The 15,348-nt window shown below is 38.1% G+C and overlaps 10 protein-coding genes across 10 annotated transcripts; 7 read left to right on the top strand and 3 right to left on the bottom strand.

Moving 5' to 3' along the window:
• Positions 1–1,494: 1,494 nt before the first annotated feature.
• Positions 1,495–3,491, top strand: B0P05DRAFT_538405 (inosine-5'-monophosphate dehydrogenase). The gene is made up of 3 exons (XM_051577836.1): positions 1,495–1,821; positions 1,883–2,069; positions 2,256–3,491. Exons 1-3 carry the CDS (start codon positions 1,552–1,554, stop codon positions 3,377–3,379), a joined length of 1,581 nt encoding a protein of 526 aa, XP_051435643.1. The 5' UTR covers positions 1,495–1,551; the 3' UTR covers positions 3,380–3,491.
• A 125-nt stretch (positions 3,492–3,616) lies between these two features.
• On the top strand, positions 3,617–4,126 carry B0P05DRAFT_538403 (uncharacterized protein). Its single transcript, XM_051577835.1, has one exon. It carries the CDS (start codon positions 3,640–3,642, stop codon positions 4,090–4,092), a length of 453 nt encoding a protein of 150 aa, XP_051435642.1. The 5' UTR covers positions 3,617–3,639; the 3' UTR covers positions 4,093–4,126.
• Positions 4,127–5,085, bottom strand: B0P05DRAFT_538396 (HSF-type DNA-binding-domain-containing protein). Its single transcript, XM_051577834.1, has 4 exons — positions 5,011–5,085; positions 4,815–4,966; positions 4,570–4,776; positions 4,127–4,519 (listed from the first exon to the last, which is right to left on the bottom strand). Exons 1-4 carry the CDS (start codon positions 5,070–5,072, stop codon positions 4,305–4,307), a joined length of 636 nt encoding a protein of 211 aa, XP_051435641.1. The 5' UTR covers positions 5,073–5,085; the 3' UTR covers positions 4,127–4,304.
• Positions 5,086–6,888, bottom strand: B0P05DRAFT_538382 (uncharacterized protein). Its single transcript, XM_051577833.1, has 3 exons — positions 6,755–6,888; positions 6,656–6,707; positions 5,086–6,590 (listed from the first exon to the last, which is right to left on the bottom strand). The coding sequence occupies exon 3, from the start codon at positions 6,483–6,485 to the stop codon at positions 5,124–5,126; it is 1,362 nt and encodes a 453-aa protein (XP_051435640.1). The 5' UTR covers positions 6,486–6,590; positions 6,656–6,707; positions 6,755–6,888; the 3' UTR covers positions 5,086–5,123.
• Positions 6,889–6,930: 42 nt separating this feature from the next.
• B0P05DRAFT_64227 (uncharacterized protein) lies at positions 6,931–8,610 on the top strand. The gene is made up of 5 exons (XM_051583799.1): positions 6,931–7,410; positions 7,454–7,996; positions 8,045–8,362; positions 8,424–8,483; positions 8,530–8,610. The coding sequence occupies exons 1-4, from the start codon at positions 6,988–6,990 to the stop codon at positions 8,466–8,468; spliced, it is 1,329 nt and encodes a 442-aa protein (XP_051435639.1). The 5' UTR covers positions 6,931–6,987; the 3' UTR covers positions 8,469–8,483; positions 8,530–8,610.
• Positions 8,611–8,734: 124 nt separating this feature from the next.
• On the bottom strand, positions 8,735–9,622 carry B0P05DRAFT_586405 (CWC16 protein; the record flags this gene model as incomplete). Its single annotated transcript, XM_051582515.1, has 4 exons — positions 8,735–8,815; positions 8,863–9,298; positions 9,347–9,514; positions 9,555–9,622. The coding sequence occupies 4 exons, from the start codon at positions 9,620–9,622 to the stop codon at positions 8,735–8,737; spliced, it is 753 nt and encodes a 250-aa protein (XP_051435638.1).
• An 80-nt stretch (positions 9,623–9,702) lies between these two features.
• On the top strand, positions 9,703–10,745 carry B0P05DRAFT_538375 (uncharacterized protein). Its single transcript, XM_051577832.1, has one exon. The coding sequence runs from the start codon at positions 10,026–10,028 to the stop codon at positions 10,623–10,625; it is 600 nt and encodes a 199-aa protein (XP_051435637.1). The 5' UTR covers positions 9,703–10,025; the 3' UTR covers positions 10,626–10,745.
• Positions 10,746–10,805: 60 nt separating this feature from the next.
• On the top strand, positions 10,806–12,428 carry B0P05DRAFT_538372 (uncharacterized protein). Its single transcript, XM_051577831.1, has 4 exons — positions 10,806–11,387; positions 11,433–11,515; positions 11,565–12,188; positions 12,255–12,428. The coding sequence occupies exons 1-3, from the start codon at positions 10,847–10,849 to the stop codon at positions 11,952–11,954; spliced, it is 1,014 nt and encodes a 337-aa protein (XP_051435636.1). The 5' UTR covers positions 10,806–10,846; the 3' UTR covers positions 11,955–12,188; positions 12,255–12,428.
• Positions 11,931–12,893, top strand: B0P05DRAFT_64160 (ribosomal protein L19e-domain-containing protein). Its single transcript, XM_051583780.1, has 2 exons — positions 11,931–12,188; positions 12,255–12,893. Coding segments are annotated over exons 1-2 (555 nt in total). The 5' UTR covers positions 11,931–12,186; the 3' UTR covers positions 12,808–12,893.
• Positions 12,894–13,554: 661 nt separating this feature from the next.
• Positions 13,555–14,899, top strand: B0P05DRAFT_538365 (phosphatase 2C-like domain-containing protein). The gene is made up of 5 exons (XM_051577830.1): positions 13,555–14,086; positions 14,144–14,286; positions 14,327–14,521; positions 14,560–14,790; positions 14,835–14,899. The coding sequence occupies exons 1-5, from the start codon at positions 13,636–13,638 to the stop codon at positions 14,886–14,888; spliced, it is 1,074 nt and encodes a 357-aa protein (XP_051435634.1). The 5' UTR covers positions 13,555–13,635; the 3' UTR covers positions 14,889–14,899.
• Positions 14,900–15,348: the final 449 nt, after the last annotated feature.

Raw genomic sequence — 15,348 nt, 5'->3', positions numbered from 1 at the left:
TTACTTAGAGAACAAATGGAAGAAATATGCAATCCGCTGCGCTGTAATACGTTGATAATATTATACAAGCAATTCGCTCTATGAACTTCCAGTGCATTACTTACACTCAAAATAGTGAATTAGATGCTCAGCAAGTAGTGTTCCAAGGCATGGGCCACACATAGAAAGCTCATTGGAATACGATGATCAACGGTATTCATTTTCGTCCTGCCACAATATTCACATCCATTCGTGCTTCTTTTAATTCTCTAATTGACAAGAAACACTTATACAATCGTTTATAATTAAATCTTTTTATATATACTTCTTTAAATTGCAACTATCTCTTAACAGCCAATAAAGCTTAAAGTAAAAATTATAACTTGAGTGATAGAATCGAAATTAGGGATCATGTATCCTCACAAACGTCAATTCAAGTAAAGAAGCCATTTTTTTTCATGATTAGATTAAATAGGCACTGAGTGGAAGTTATAGGCTATCTTAAATTCTCGATAAAAGTAAATCAGCAGTAGGCAGTGTCGTCCAAATAAGAATATATTCACGCAAACATGGCCGCGGTTTTTAGAAATTAGACAGGATGTCTTGATTTTATCTAGTGATTTGTAAGATAAAGAGTATCTGGGTATGTGCGATTGAGCACTGGAGTGAAAGTAGGTGCTATAATCGTATTACTGTACTATCAGGCACATACTGTACCACAGCATAAATACGATAGACAAGCTTATCATTTCAAGTTCCTATTGATAACTGATTAAATCTTTCAGAAAAAGAGAATATAATGCAGTAAATACTGTAGAGAACAAAAGGATGGTAAATGAATACCTAATGCGCTAAAATCAAACGATCGAGTCACAATAAAAAACCTATTTTCTCTAAATGAATAAGTCTAGAACGCTTTCCACGTCCATTGTCTATTCATCGTATTATTCATCACCTCATGCCAAAATCTTAGAGGACAAACACTTTATAATCAATTTTCTAAAGCAAATAAAATGGCTAAATAATCGCATTGAGACTAAAATAACAAGAAACAAATAGCTCAAGTTTCTCTTTCTTTTTCAAATCATTCTTTCATCTTTATACTTTCATGCTGAAACAAATCGACTCGAAAAAGCAGTCCTAAACATGACTGAGAAATAAAAAAAAATAGATTATTGTCTCTGCAAGTAAGATGAACGTTTTTTTTTTTTGCCTAGGATGTATTGCATCACAACTGTAGATAGCTTTTTTTCTACTTTCATCTTATAAAGAGAGAAAAAACAGCAAGAGCTAAATGACAGATAAAGCATTTTTAATATACTATGCATAAAGTTCATCTTGAGGACAATCTATACCAATCAAGCGACTCACATCTTATTAAGGTAACTGTCTGCAGTAGACGGTCACACCAAGATGATCTGAACAAGAAAACTATTTAAAAAAAATTTTACCACCAGTCACACTCAAAATAGTATAAAAAGAGTTGCTACTTTCTATCTTGTAAGGAGGGGGGTTCTTATAACCCTCCCACTTCTTATTTTTTTTATATAATAAACCCTTCTTCTTATAAATATGACTCAATTCCTTGATGCTTCTGTTGCTAATGCCACTTTGGCTGAATATGGTCGTCGCGACGGTCTCTCTGTTGAGGCTTTGATGGACGAACAATTAAGTGGTGGTTTGACCTACAATGATTTCTTGATCTTGCCTGGTTTCATCAACTTCTCTGCTGATAAGACCAGTTTGGAATCCAAGATTACTAAGAACATTACACTCAAGACTCCTTTCTTGTCTTCTCCTATGGATACCGTAACTGAAGCTGAGATGGCTATTTCTATGGCAGTAAGTACAAAAAAAAAGAGAGAGAGAGAGAGAGAGAGAGAGATAATTAAGCAAAAAGTAGCTTTTGGGTGGTATCGGTATCATTCACCACAACTGTACTGCTGAAGAACAAGCCAACATGGTTCGTACTGTCAAGAAGTTCGAAAACGGTTTCATTAATGATCCTGTTGTCTTGTCTCCTGAACACACTGTTGGTGATATCAAGGAAATCAAGGCTAACTCTGGTTTCTGTGGTATTCCCATTACTGGTAAGTTTTATTTGTGTGTGTATGTGTGTATGTGTGTGTATGTGTGTATGTGTGTGTATGTGTGTATGTGTGTATGTGTGTGTATGTGTGTATGTGTGTGTATGTGTATGTGTGTGTATGTGTGTATATATATATATATGTGTGTGTGTACTTGTATGTGATGCTTACAACATACGTTGTGTATAGAAAACGGCAAGTTACATAGCAAGTTGGTTGGTATTGTTACTGCTCGTGACATTCAATTCCACAAGGATGACTCTACTCCTGTCAAGGAAGTCATGTCTACTGACCTCGTTGTTGGTCAAGAAGGTATTACTCTTGCCGAAGCCAACGAAATCTTGTGTTCTTCCAAGAAGGGTAAGCTCCCTATTGTCAATGCTGACGGTGCTCTTGTCGCTCTCTTGTCTCGTTCCGATTTGCTCAAGAACCAAAACTACCCTAATGCCTCTAAGGTTGCCAAGTCCAAGCAACTCCTTGTGGGTGCTGCTATCGGTACTCGTCCTGATGACAAGGACCGTTTGGCTCTCTTGGCCGAAGCCGGTCTTGATGTTGTTGTCCTTGACTCTTCTCAAGGTAACTCTGTCTACCAAATCGAAATGATTCAATGGATCAAGAAGAACTTTAAGGAATTAGAAGTCATTGCTGGTAATGTTGTTACTCGTGAACAAGCTGCCAACTTGATCCAAGCTGGTGCTGATGGTCTTCGTATCGGTATGGGTTCTGGTTCTATCTGTATCACTCAAGAAGTTATGGCCTGTGGTCGTCCTCAAGCGACTGCTGTCTACCGTGTCTCTGAATTTGCTCGTCGCTTCGGTGTGCCTACTATTGCTGATGGTGGTATCTCCAACGTAGGTCATATTATCAAGGCTTTGGCTTTGGGTGCCAGTGCTGTCATGATGGGTGGTCTCTTGGCCGGTACAACTGAAACTCCCGGTGAATACTTTTATCACGAAGGCCAACGTCTTAAGCGTTACCGTGGTATGGGTTCTATTGATGCCATGTCTCAAAAGTCTGGTGGTAAGGACGGTAATGCTGCCACAAAGCGTTACTTCTCTGAAGGTGATGCTGTTAAGGTGGCTCAAGGTGTTGTTGGTAACGTGGTCGATAAAGGTTCTGTCCGCAAGTTCATTCAATACCTCGTGACTGGTGTTCAACACTCCCTTCAAGACATTGGTCAATCCAGTGTTGCTGACATGAAGCAAGCTGTTTATGACGGTGTTGTTCGTTTTGAAAAGAGAACTGCTGCTGCTCAAATGGAAGGTGGTGTTCATGGTCTTCACTCTTTTGAAAAGAAGCTCTTCTCTTCTTAAATTTCATGCATTTTTATTTTATATTTTATTTTATTCAATTCATTCTACACATAACATTCATTTCGTCTACTAGATATAACAATAAATTTTTGACAGTGCGCAAAAAAAAAAAAAAAAAAAAAAAGTTCACACCAAATCCCGTAGTTTTCATATGCTGATGGTTCCGAAGTTACCCGTCAACATGATCTATAAAATGCATCTTTTTTGATTTCGCTTTTTTCTTTTCTTTTTGATCTAAAGCGTTGAATGATTTGTCACATATGTTTACCAAGCGTTCCAATTCAAGATCTGCACCTTGTACTATATTTACCACATTATCACCTCGACAAATGGCAAACAAAGCGTATACGCTTGGATGTAAAAAACTTGACCGTGATGATAAAAGATCTAAACCTCAGTATGGTATGCGAGAACGACTTTTGTTATGCAATACGATAGCCAAAGCAGAAGAAGTATTAAGCACACGTACTCGGCGTACGAATCGACGCGTGATGGCAGCTGAAGATGAAGAAGATGAAAACAATGCCTTCTCTTCAAGGCCAATTCAACATCATGAGCATCATTCGCCCTTAAGACAGTCCGAAGAAGAAGAAGAAGAAGACGAAGAACAAGAAGAATCTATACCCATTTCCATTCATCATGCACTATCAGACAAATTACACTGTAGAAATTTTATTGCCAGTCATAGTCATACGAATGCCATTACAATCTAAATAAATGTTCCAATGGAGAATTTTAGTTGAGATCATAATGACAACAAATAAGTTCTATTAAGGAGGATAAATGAGATGAGAAATGGAGGGTAATTCTTGAGGTAGTTTGATGCCTATAGGGTTAAATTATGTGTAGACAATCAATACTTACCATGATTTAATAAGCGAGGATCTGCATAAAGAAATGATGAATAACAATCAGAACACACAACTTACTTTTCTCTACTAATTGATGTATGAAATCCAAGAATGTCTCTATACTCTACACAACCTAAGTATGTTATCAACATAAGTCTTATTCTTACTTTTTGCTGTTCCAACTGTATTGTATTCAATGCGACTGTTTGTTCCCATAATACGTGTCGCTTTTGTTCAATGTCTTCTAATTTCAATCTTAATTGTTGTATTTCTTCTGCCATTGCTTTTTCTAGAGTCAGAATCAATGAGCATTTTTAGATGGGTAATACATTCACTTGCCGTCTTTTGTTTGTTTGGGTAATAATTGCCTTGGTGTCGTCCTTAGGGGTAGGGATGGTGGTAAAGGAGGTAGAAGACGATGCTTTGACCGCCTCTTGATATCATGTAACTTATGAGGATAATCTCTTTGGAAATTTGGGTGTTTAAAATGCCATGCTGTCTTATTTGTTCTTGTCTCTTCCGTCAACACTTTTCTGAATCCATATACTAATCATGTCAACCTAGTTCACATGACATACACTTACAATTCAACTGACGAACAAAACTTTGAAAGTTGTTGTGATTAAACAGTGCTGGTAACATTTTCTGTGTGAATAAAGACGCATTGGGTATACACATGACTTGACCTGAATGAACCCAATGCATATCATCTTCATGCACTGGATCGGATATAATACTACAGCAATCTAAGCAACACATAAAAGCAAAAAACCCACTTACGCCCATAACTTTCTCAAGAAACTAGACAAGGGCTTTTGCTTTGATACAGATTGTTCTGTCATATAGAATTTATAAATAATAATAATAAAAAGGAATTTTTATCGTTTCTGCATTTATAGTCGACTTTTAATCCTATCTAGTTGTGCCTGTGTGTCTCCGTCTTGAAACTCAGCAGACACACGATCCAGCACGTCTTGAATAAGTAACAAGGCACCTTTAGACCAAGGAGTGTGTTCTTTCAGCAGTAATTGAGACAGTGCATCTGCTGCTGATGTAGACAAGTCTAGAAAAGTAGATTTCGTCAATGTCTGTTCTCCATGCATACAAAAAGGACGAAACAAGAGGATTTTGATCATGTAATGCACAACTTGAATAGGCTGCTTTTGATCAGACAGTGTCTGTTCTTGGATCTCCATGTCCCGCACCAGAGTCAAGACTTCATCCACATCTACTTTGCGAATATGGTTAGTGTATGGGTGATAAAACAAAGAAATCACTTGGGCTAATAACAACATCCATTGTGTCTCTTTGTCCTTGGGTTTCTCAAAAGAAGGCCATAAGGCATTCTGTTGAAGTGTATGTGCATAAAATAAGGATGAATAAACATCCAAGTAAATCAAGGCAGCCATCAAGGCTTGCCATGGACTTGTTTGTTCATAATCTGAAAGTATCAGGAGTCGAATAGCGAGTCCAATCAGTGCTTGGGGTGAAGATGATGAGACCAGCTCAGTATGAATCCATGCTAATAAAAGAGTGCATAGAATGACTGGATAAGACGATAGTTGGTCTCCTTGATCGAATATCAGGTCCATTAATAAGTTGGTGGCATAGTCGGCACAATCTTGCCAGACACAAGTAGGTAAAGGAGGACATACAAGACCAGGTAAAGAAGGCAAGAGAGCAACAGAGACAACATAGGCAGTGATAATAAACACAGTAGAAAGCAAGTCCCCTACTGTTTGTGTAGTAGGACAATACACATTTGAAAGGGGTAGATATAATTTAAGATGTAGCATCAGTTTGGATAAGTGGTCATCACTCTCTTGTAAAGAGGCGTATCTTACTATAAGATGTTGAAGCATAGTGGGTAATTGAGATTGAATGATATGAGAAAGGGTATCTTCTTTGGTTATGATAGACGTGCGTCTTTTGGGTTGAACCAAAGGAAATAAGCATTGCGTTGAGCATACAGGAATGGTCACTAGATATTCATCTTCGTCTAATTCCTCTTCTTCATCATCTTCCTCCATGTCCCAAGGGGTAGGTAGGAATTCAGGGCCAAAATCTCGAGCCAATTGACGCGAGAGTGATTTAGCAAATTCATTGTATTCATGGCCATTGCGTGCCACAATATGCAACGAGAGACCATGTTCACTTAAGGACATGGACCATCCTGCTGGTTCTTCTGTAGAAGGTGTAAAATCGTCTTGTTGCTTTTGTCGTTTTGAGGATATAGGTATATCTACTTCTTGCATGTATTTCTCTAGAAATTCACCTTCTAATTCACGTAGCGTATCATACAGTGTCAATACTTTTTGAGATAGATCGGTGAGATTAGGTGGTGCATCTGGGTATTCACACTAAGAGACAGTATGAGTGATGACAAACAAACAGAAAAAAAATGAGGGGAAGGGATCATACATACAGGTTGGTTGGATCGTGCACATCGAGTACAAGTAGGTCGAGTTTTTGAGCATCTGTTCTATAAGTTTATTTTTTTTTTTCTTGTCTTGGTTGAGCTTACTTGGCTTTCTTTTTTCTACAACGTAAACAACTTAAATCTTTATTTGCACTAGAAGGGATGGATTTTTTTGTAGGAGAGGCTTTTCCTGCCATATTTTAATGAATTTAATAATAATAATAATAATAATAAAAAAAAAAGGAAATAATTAAATACAGTCTGTTTCTTTATCCGAATTAAAAGCTGTCAAAATACCGAAGTTGTTTTCAGTACCTTTCTTTCTTTCTCTCTTTAGGATGTCGACTAACAAAAGAATAAACTATGACTCAGATTCAAGTATTGCTTCACAAGTTACATTGACAGAACCAGTGTCTCCAACCATACCAAGTGTAGCAGTAATCTCAGATCCATTTCGACCTTCTTCTGTATGGAGAACAAATACACAGATCAATGTGGTTGATTTAGAGAATAACTTGGTAGACCAAGCAACAAGTAGTGATCTGACAAGAGACAATAGTATTGCTACAGCCATTAGTATGCGAAGAGCAGATATTATGGTATCCAGAGATAATCCACAACATTTACATACCAACGAAGAGCATGAAATCACACCTACGCACTACAATAAAGACAGTACGCTTTTATATGAGAAAAAGAAGAGTGTGGTGATATTGCTAGGCAGACTTTTACTGAAATGTGGATGTCCTTGTCATCGAGTGGTAAGTAAATATTAAAATAAGCATCATCATCATAGGTCTTTAGGATGATATGCTTCAATTGACAGCTCAGATGTTATCTTTGGATGCTTCCTTTAGTTTCTTACCAGACTCTGTCTTGGTCACTTTTACAGAACAAAACCAGTCAGAATCTATCATGGTCAAATCACCTCAAGGATACGATAACGGTAAAATAGCCAGTATACATGATATTATGAACCAATTTTATCGAGGTCAAGTTGACTTGGATCATTGTCTGGTACAACTGCATGATGTGGCTACAGCACCCCCTACGTGTGGTGTGTATGCCACACTGATCTTTTTTACCCTCAGTAGTTTCTCAGCGTCTGCAATGATGTTTGGTGGCACTTGGATTGATGCCAGTATCAGTGGTGGGCTAGGGTTTCTTGTGGCTGTTCTTTATCTGTTGTCTATTCAGTTTCCTGTTTATGCTCGAGTGTTTGAAATATCTGCTTCTGTCTTGGTAGCCTTGATCACTCGAGCCTTACATGAGTATTGTTGTTTTGTGAGTGTGGCTATGTCTGCTCTTTTGATTCTTTTACCTGGTTACACAATGACGATAGGTGTTGTACGTAGATCTTGAGGATACACACATAAGCTCATTTCTTTGAGATAGATTGAATTGTCTGCAAGGCATGTGACCACGGGCATTGTTCGGCTTGTCTATGCTGTCTTTTATGCCTTTCAATTAGCCTATGGATTACAAGTAGGTTCCAATGCATATCATGCCATGAACCCCAATGTACCCGAACAAAGTGTCTGTCCATCTTCCACACTTTCTCCTTGGTTTTATTTCTTGCTTTTGCCCATCTTGAGTATTTCCCTTTCACTGTCTTATGGGTCCTGTCGAAAACAATGGATCTCTCAATTGATTTCATGTAGTATTGCATTCTCTGTATCGTATTTTTTGACGCAGGTATTGGAAGGTCCTATTGTAGGTGCAGTGGCTGCTTTTGCTATTGGTATTTATGCCAATATCGCACTTAAATTGACAGGAGAACCTCCCTTGGCTTCATTGTGTGTGGGTGTCACTTTATTAGTACCTGGTAGTATAGGTAAGAAACTAAAGCCAAAGAAGTGGTAGCACTGATGTAAATATAGGTGTTCGTGGTGCTTATGCTGCTTTACATGCTAATGGATTTGAAAAGGACAATTTCCCTATGCAAATGTTAACCATTGCATTAGGACTAGCAGCTGGTTTATTTGGTTCTGCTATGATCATTTATCCTTCAAGTAAAAAACGCTCCATGTATATTTCATTATAATAAACCACACACTTTATTCAGAATCACTACTTGAAGAAGCATCATAACCTGCCAGTAAAGACAACCCATTGGTGTCTTGTTTCTTTTTCTTGACAGTCACTAATGGACTTGTCGGTTGCTTTCTCTTTTTCATCATGATGGTAGCGGGTTTGAATGAAGGTATATCTACCTTGGCTTGATGATTCACTAGACTGATAGCGTCTGGTTCTGCCTGCTTGAGTTTACGCACTTGTTCTCCATCGCCACTCTGAAAGACTGCCTTGGCTTGTTTTTCATCTTCTTCTTCCTCTACTTTCATGCGTTCACTGATCTCTGCTTTATCTTCAGTCGAGAATCGATTCAAGACTTCATCCACATCCACACGTTCAGAGCGCGCATTTCTTGTGCGGATTTCATCTAATGCATCCATGATTTCCATTTCTCGCTTCGAGTCCAGTGTGCGACTCTCGAGTGATTTCATGGGATCTTCTTCTTCTTCAGAACTAGACTTTTTGTCTTCATCGTTACGCCAAGGTTCAAAGTTACGTGTGGCACCATGTTCTGCTACGTAGTCTGTGTTTTTAGGATCTGTCTTGAACGTAATCTCGGCTGAACAACGTGGACATCTAACATGATGAGTAGGTAAAGACACTCTCAAAAAAAAAAGAGCCTACCTTATATAAAATCGATAAATCTTGATGTTCAAATAAGTCTCTCCTTCTACTGTTTCTTTTCTAGCGTTGAACTTTTTACCCTTGTAGATGTATTCACCACAACTCTCACATCGCATTGAAAAAGGCGACATGAGACGTACTTTGTGTTGTAGATCCTTGGGCTTTTTTCTAATTCATTCAATAAACAATAGTATGCCAATCAACTTACTGTCTAGGGATCTGTGAGGGATCAAAGTTGGGAGGAAAGTATTTGTTCAGGACCTTACGTTCAGACATGTTGAAAAGACAGCAAGCAAAGAAAAAAAGGGAAAAAGAAAAAAAAAAGGTCCATCTCTCTTCTGTCGCTGCGAGACTAGCGGACATTAAATCTAAAGAAAAAAAAAACAATGAAAGGATGTTGTTTACAAAATCCCTTGGTAAATCGTTTTCTACTTTTGAAAGGAGAACAAAAGGAGACATGAAAAAAGAAGGGATAGGCAACTAGGTCTTTTGAATTCTGTAATGACAACATTCTGTATCATTTTGTTCTCCTTATGCACTTCCCCTCTCAAGAAAAACAAGTATTTGCTTAGGAGAAGACGATGCATCCACTATCTCTCATACTCCTTGCATTATCAAAACAAGTTGCCCAAGGAGTATAAAAAGAGACAGGATTAAATCATACAAAACTCAATTCATCATGCGTTCTGTCTCTCTTTTACTCTTAGCTGTTCTTGCCCCATTGGCTCTCACTGCTCCTGTTCATGAAGTGGATTCAGTCAGTGCAACATCACAAACCTTGGTTCATGAAGCAGGCACAATGGCTTTAGATGCTTTCCATGACCGTACTCAAGCCAGTATTCAAAAAAGAATCACAAGTGACCAAGAAGAAGCCTTAGAGGATGCTGCTGAAGAAGGTCCACAAGCAGGCAAGCAGGTACCTGGTCAAACCAAACAAGCTGCTACTGGTAAACCTCATCCTAAACAAACTGCTCCATTAGGGGGCCATTTGGCTGGTCTGGATACAGTCACAGGTGTTGCTGGTGGTTTAACAGGCCAAGGCTCTCCTCTTGCGGATGGCATTACCGCTGGTTTGGGCGGCAAAGAGACAAATGGATTAACAGGTGCTACAGACACGATTACATCCACAGCAGGTGGCTTAACCGATGCAGCCACCGGTAAGACATCAAGCTTACTTGGTTCTGAAGGCTCGGATGGTTTAACCAATGGTCTTACGGATAAAGCCACAGGACTTGTGGGCGGTCAAGGTGGTGTCAGTGGTGGCGGTTTACCCTTTTAAATAAAATAATAATAATTATGCATATTCTAACTTAATAATAAAATTGAAATGGCGCTTTTGATTGGGTCTAACAAGACATCATTTACTTTCCTTTTCAAGTTATAGGATGGCAGGGGAACACTATTTTTTTTTTTTAAAAAAAAAGCGAAAAAGGGTTTCTCTCTCTCTCTCTCTCTTTTTCGTACGCACATACATACTCTTTCTTTTCCCTTTTTTAAAAAATGAACTGTAATTTAGTCTATGAATATGATCAAGTAGATTGGTTAGACACAGATGCTTCTGAAGATGAAGATTACTTACCTCAATTTCCTCGTCAAGAAAAAGAAGAGTTTCCTATTGTCCCATCGATTGAAAAATACAACCAACAAAAGTATTGTATTGAACATACAAGTAGTATAAGTAGCATAAGTAGTATTAGTGAAGACGATGTGGATGATTTCTCAGACAGAAAGCGAGGTCGCATGAATTCAATGAGCTGGGATACAAATGATACTAGGCGAAAAAAGAAATCTAACGAAACGCCCCTCTCCAAAGTACGCAAAGCCATTGATAATGTCGTCGATAATGGTATAGAACAAGTGGATATTAGCAATATTGAACTGGAAGATATACCAGACGAAATTGGTGAACTTGCTTATGTGACTGTACTACACAACGACATTGTAAAATCAGCTTCTTTACAACTCTTTTTATACAACAATCGTATTCATACACTGAGTCCTGTGTTATTCAGACTCAAGAATCTAACTGTCCTCAGTCTTCGTAAGTTTATTTCAATCTAGACAATCAACTCACTCTCTACTGTAGGCAACAACTGTTTGGAGACAATTCCACCTGATATTGCCTTACTTGAAAACCTGATTGAACTCTCCTTGGGAAACAATCACTTGGTAAGTCACTCAGTAGAAAATACATGTATGTTGATGAACACAACCATAGAAATATATACCTGCTGAATTATTACGCTTAAAGAAACTGACAACCTTATCTTTATTTCCCAACCCTTATCTTCAGTCCCAACAGAAACAAGTGAATTTCACAAGCCTTAAAGAAATCTGTACACGCATTATTTTAAACCAGTCCTCTCATACCTCTTCTCTTGATGGCTTAATACCAGAAGATATCCTGTTATCTTTCCAAACCATCTCTGTTGCTCATTATTGTGAAAACTGTAAATTGTTATTTCATTCACCCTGTGTTGAGGAAGTCATTTGGCAGCCTGTGTTGGGTAATCCAAATATTCCTGTCATGTATCGATTTTGTTCAACTCATTGTTCTCAATCCATTCATCAAATTACAAGTCAAGTGGCATTCCATCATATTACATAATAAAGATCCTTGTCCGGGCATAATAAAAAAAAACAAGCCAATCATTAGATGGATGGATGTTGGATGCAAAACGGATGCAGATCAGGTGGGGTGACTGTATTTCTATGTTTGAAATACCAAAGGAACCAATCATACTTTGAGAATAGGCAATGACGGGCTTTTTTCAAATGTAATTTGACCTTCAGACAGAGTTGCTTGTTTCTATCTCTTTTCAATTTTCTAAATTTTTAATATGTAAGTATCTCCTTTTACCGGACATGAGCCGGACAAGAATTCAAGACTGATTCCTTGTTTCTTTAGGGTTAGTTTGCTCGTTCAAAAGCGTTTAGCTGCTTCTGTCCTCAAGTGTGGTCAACGTAAAATCTGGTTAGACCCCAATGAAGTCAATGAAATCTCCAATGCCAACTCCCGTGCCAATATCCGTAAGCTCGTTAAGGATGGTTTGATTATCCGTAAGCCTCAAGTCTCTCAATCCCGTTTCCGTGTGCTTGAACGTGCTGCTGCTAAGCGTAATGGTCGTCACATGGGTTATGGTAAAAGAAAGGGTACTGCTGATGCTCGTATGCGTACCCAAGTCATCTGGATGCGTCGTATGCGTGTCCTTCGTCGTTTGTTGGCCAAGTACAGAGAAGCTGGTAAGATTGACAAGCACTTGTACCACTCTCTTTACCTCAAGTCTAAGGGTAATGGCTTCAAGAACAAGCGTGTCTTGATGGAACACATCCATAAGGCTAAGGCTGAAAAGGTGCGTGCCAAGACCCTTGCTGAACAAGCTGATGTTCTCCGTGCTAAGAACAAGGCTCTTCGTGAGCGTCGTGCCAACAAGAAATCCAACAAGGAAGAATCTCAATAAAAAATTTTTTTTTTTTGTTGCCGCAGTCAATATGCCACATTATTATCAGTTGTGTAGTTGATCTATATAGACAAAATAAGTGGAATCCTATACTTTCTTCAGAATATATATACTGTATTCAAACTAATTTAACGAAATTGAGGGGGGGGGGAGGGAACCCATTTTCTTTATTGTTCAAAATAGTCTACAATATGAACGACTGTGTTTGGAGCTGCTATGATCTATCTTCATTCTCTATCGTCTTTTTTTTTTTGACGAATACGTTGAGATATAGGTGTCACCTACATCATCATTTTTAAGTAAGCAACATAATATAGAGAGATGCATCAGGAATGTAATCACCTTGGGGAGAAAATATCCTCAAATTAGAGCCGTAAGCAAAATATAAATCTGCCTTGGAAATAAAAACACCTTGACTTTTATTTGTATACAGCACTTCTTCCTTTAGAGTTCTTTTATTGAAATATATCTCTAGTTTGAAAGAATAAAGTTCTTTATTCTCTACCTTTTTTCTTGGTCATATGCCCAAACATTTCAAACAGTTGCTTCTGGAGAACAAGCGTCTTTTAAGGTTTTTTATTATTATGATTACTAGAAAAGTGTCCTAATCATGAAGCCGAGTCGCTGTTGCTTCAGGTACAATGTAAACAAGAGACTTTTAATCTACCTCTAAATAATGAACCAAAAAGCGTAAATGCATTATTTTATATCCATTGGCAGTGTCTTGTCTCCGTTTTCTACCAATAAGGAGATAACATAGCCGGAATCTAAATCTTTGTTTGCAGGATTCTCTCTCTCTTTTTTTCTTTTTTCCCATATTTACATAGTATGAAATCAAAAACCTGGCTTACTGTATCTTCTACAGCCAAACATTGGTCACATCATCAACAATCCCTTTTATATCAACACTCTTTACCTTCTGTTACCTCTGTTCGTCATTTACCTACTGTGGTTGACCCTCCTACACCCTCAAAACCATCACCCAGTATTATAACCACCAAGAAAGAAACAGCCAGACATCTAGCTTACACAACCACGCCTCGTTACTATCCCATCTATACACACCCTAAGCGATGGTTTGAACCTCATACAAGACCTTCTTTTGTGTTTGCCCATGGTGCTTCTGGATTTGCTAAAAGACAACGTTACACAACCCCGGATACACATAAATACAATAGCCAACATTATTATAGTATACAGATTGGAGAAGATGCTTATTTTAGACGGTCCGATGCTTTAGGTGTAGCTGATGGTGTAGGTGGATGGTCTGGTGTATCAGGTAAAATGGATGTGCTCCTATCGAATCAGCCTAATACCCTCTTTTTTTTTTTCTAAGCTGCCAATGCTGCTTTGTATTCTAGAAAATTAATGCACCATGCTTATCTTGAACTAGAGAGATTGAATACCATGGAAGACGCTGATCCTGTATGTATTTTACAAAAGAGTTATGAAGAAAGTATGCAGGAAGCGCAAAAAGAAGTAAGTTATCGATTACTTTCTATGCCTCATATAAGATCAGGGTATCATTGGTTCATGTACAGCTTGTCTGGCTATTTTACGACACCAAGAATTAAGGATTGCCAATATTGGCGACTGCGGTATCTCAGTCATTCGTCAGAATAATTATATCTTTCGTACAGAAGAACAGCAACATGCATTCAATTTTCCATACCAATTAGGGACCAGTTCGCCTGATAGACCCAACGATGCTCAAGTAAGCTACATTTTATACGCAATTTATTCATTCTTTAGTCCTTTACAGTAGCCGTTGAAAAGGGAGATATTATTATTATGGGCTCAGATGGCTTATTTGATAACTTGTTTGATAAAGAAATACTGTCTATTGTAAGATCACTTAAGCGATCAGAACCACAAAAGATATCCGATGCTTTGGCTGAACGAGCAAAAACAGTCAGTCATAGTAAACTTAACATAGACAGTCCATTTGGCAAAAGAGCTGTTAATGAAGGACTTTATTATAAGGTAAATCAAGCTTATCCATCGTATCTATGCACTCATCGTGTTAGGGAGGAAAATTAGACGATATTAGTGTCCTTGTGGCGATTGTAAAAGACGGCTAAGATAAATAAATAGATAAATAAATAAAAAAAAAAAAAAAAAAGTGACGTCGACCTTATTTACTCTTTTTTTTTTTTCTTTCTCTTTTTCTTTCTTGTCGCGTATCTTTTCTACAAGCATGTCGAAAAAGACAAACACAGAAAGCCTTTTATTAAGCAAGAAACTAACTGAAGAAGGCTATCACGCTTTAGCCAATATTAACACTGCTATGCAGGTCATGGAAAGTGTCGAAGTGAATGAAGAATCTGTCTCAAAAGCCTTGGCTATGATCATCCGTACACATGCTAAACTCCAAGGCAGCACAGAAGGACAAACTTGGAACCTAGACAACTTTATGAAGGCTACCTTGACCAAGGTAAGAGTTGTATGTTGATGATGTTACTTACATCACACTAGAATCCTCAGTTGAATTGGTTGACTGTGTTGGCTAAACTAGACCAAGCAGAATTCATGTTGTATGAT

This window comes from Gilbertella persicaria (genome assembly GCF_025201335.1).
Source record: "Gilbertella persicaria strain CBS 190.32 chromosome Unknown B0P05scaffold_16, whole genome shotgun sequence".
Taxonomy (NCBI): Eukaryota; Fungi; Mucoromycota; class Mucoromycetes; order Mucorales; family Choanephoraceae; genus Gilbertella; species Gilbertella persicaria.
This window is presented reverse-complemented; position numbering and strand designations above follow the sequence as displayed.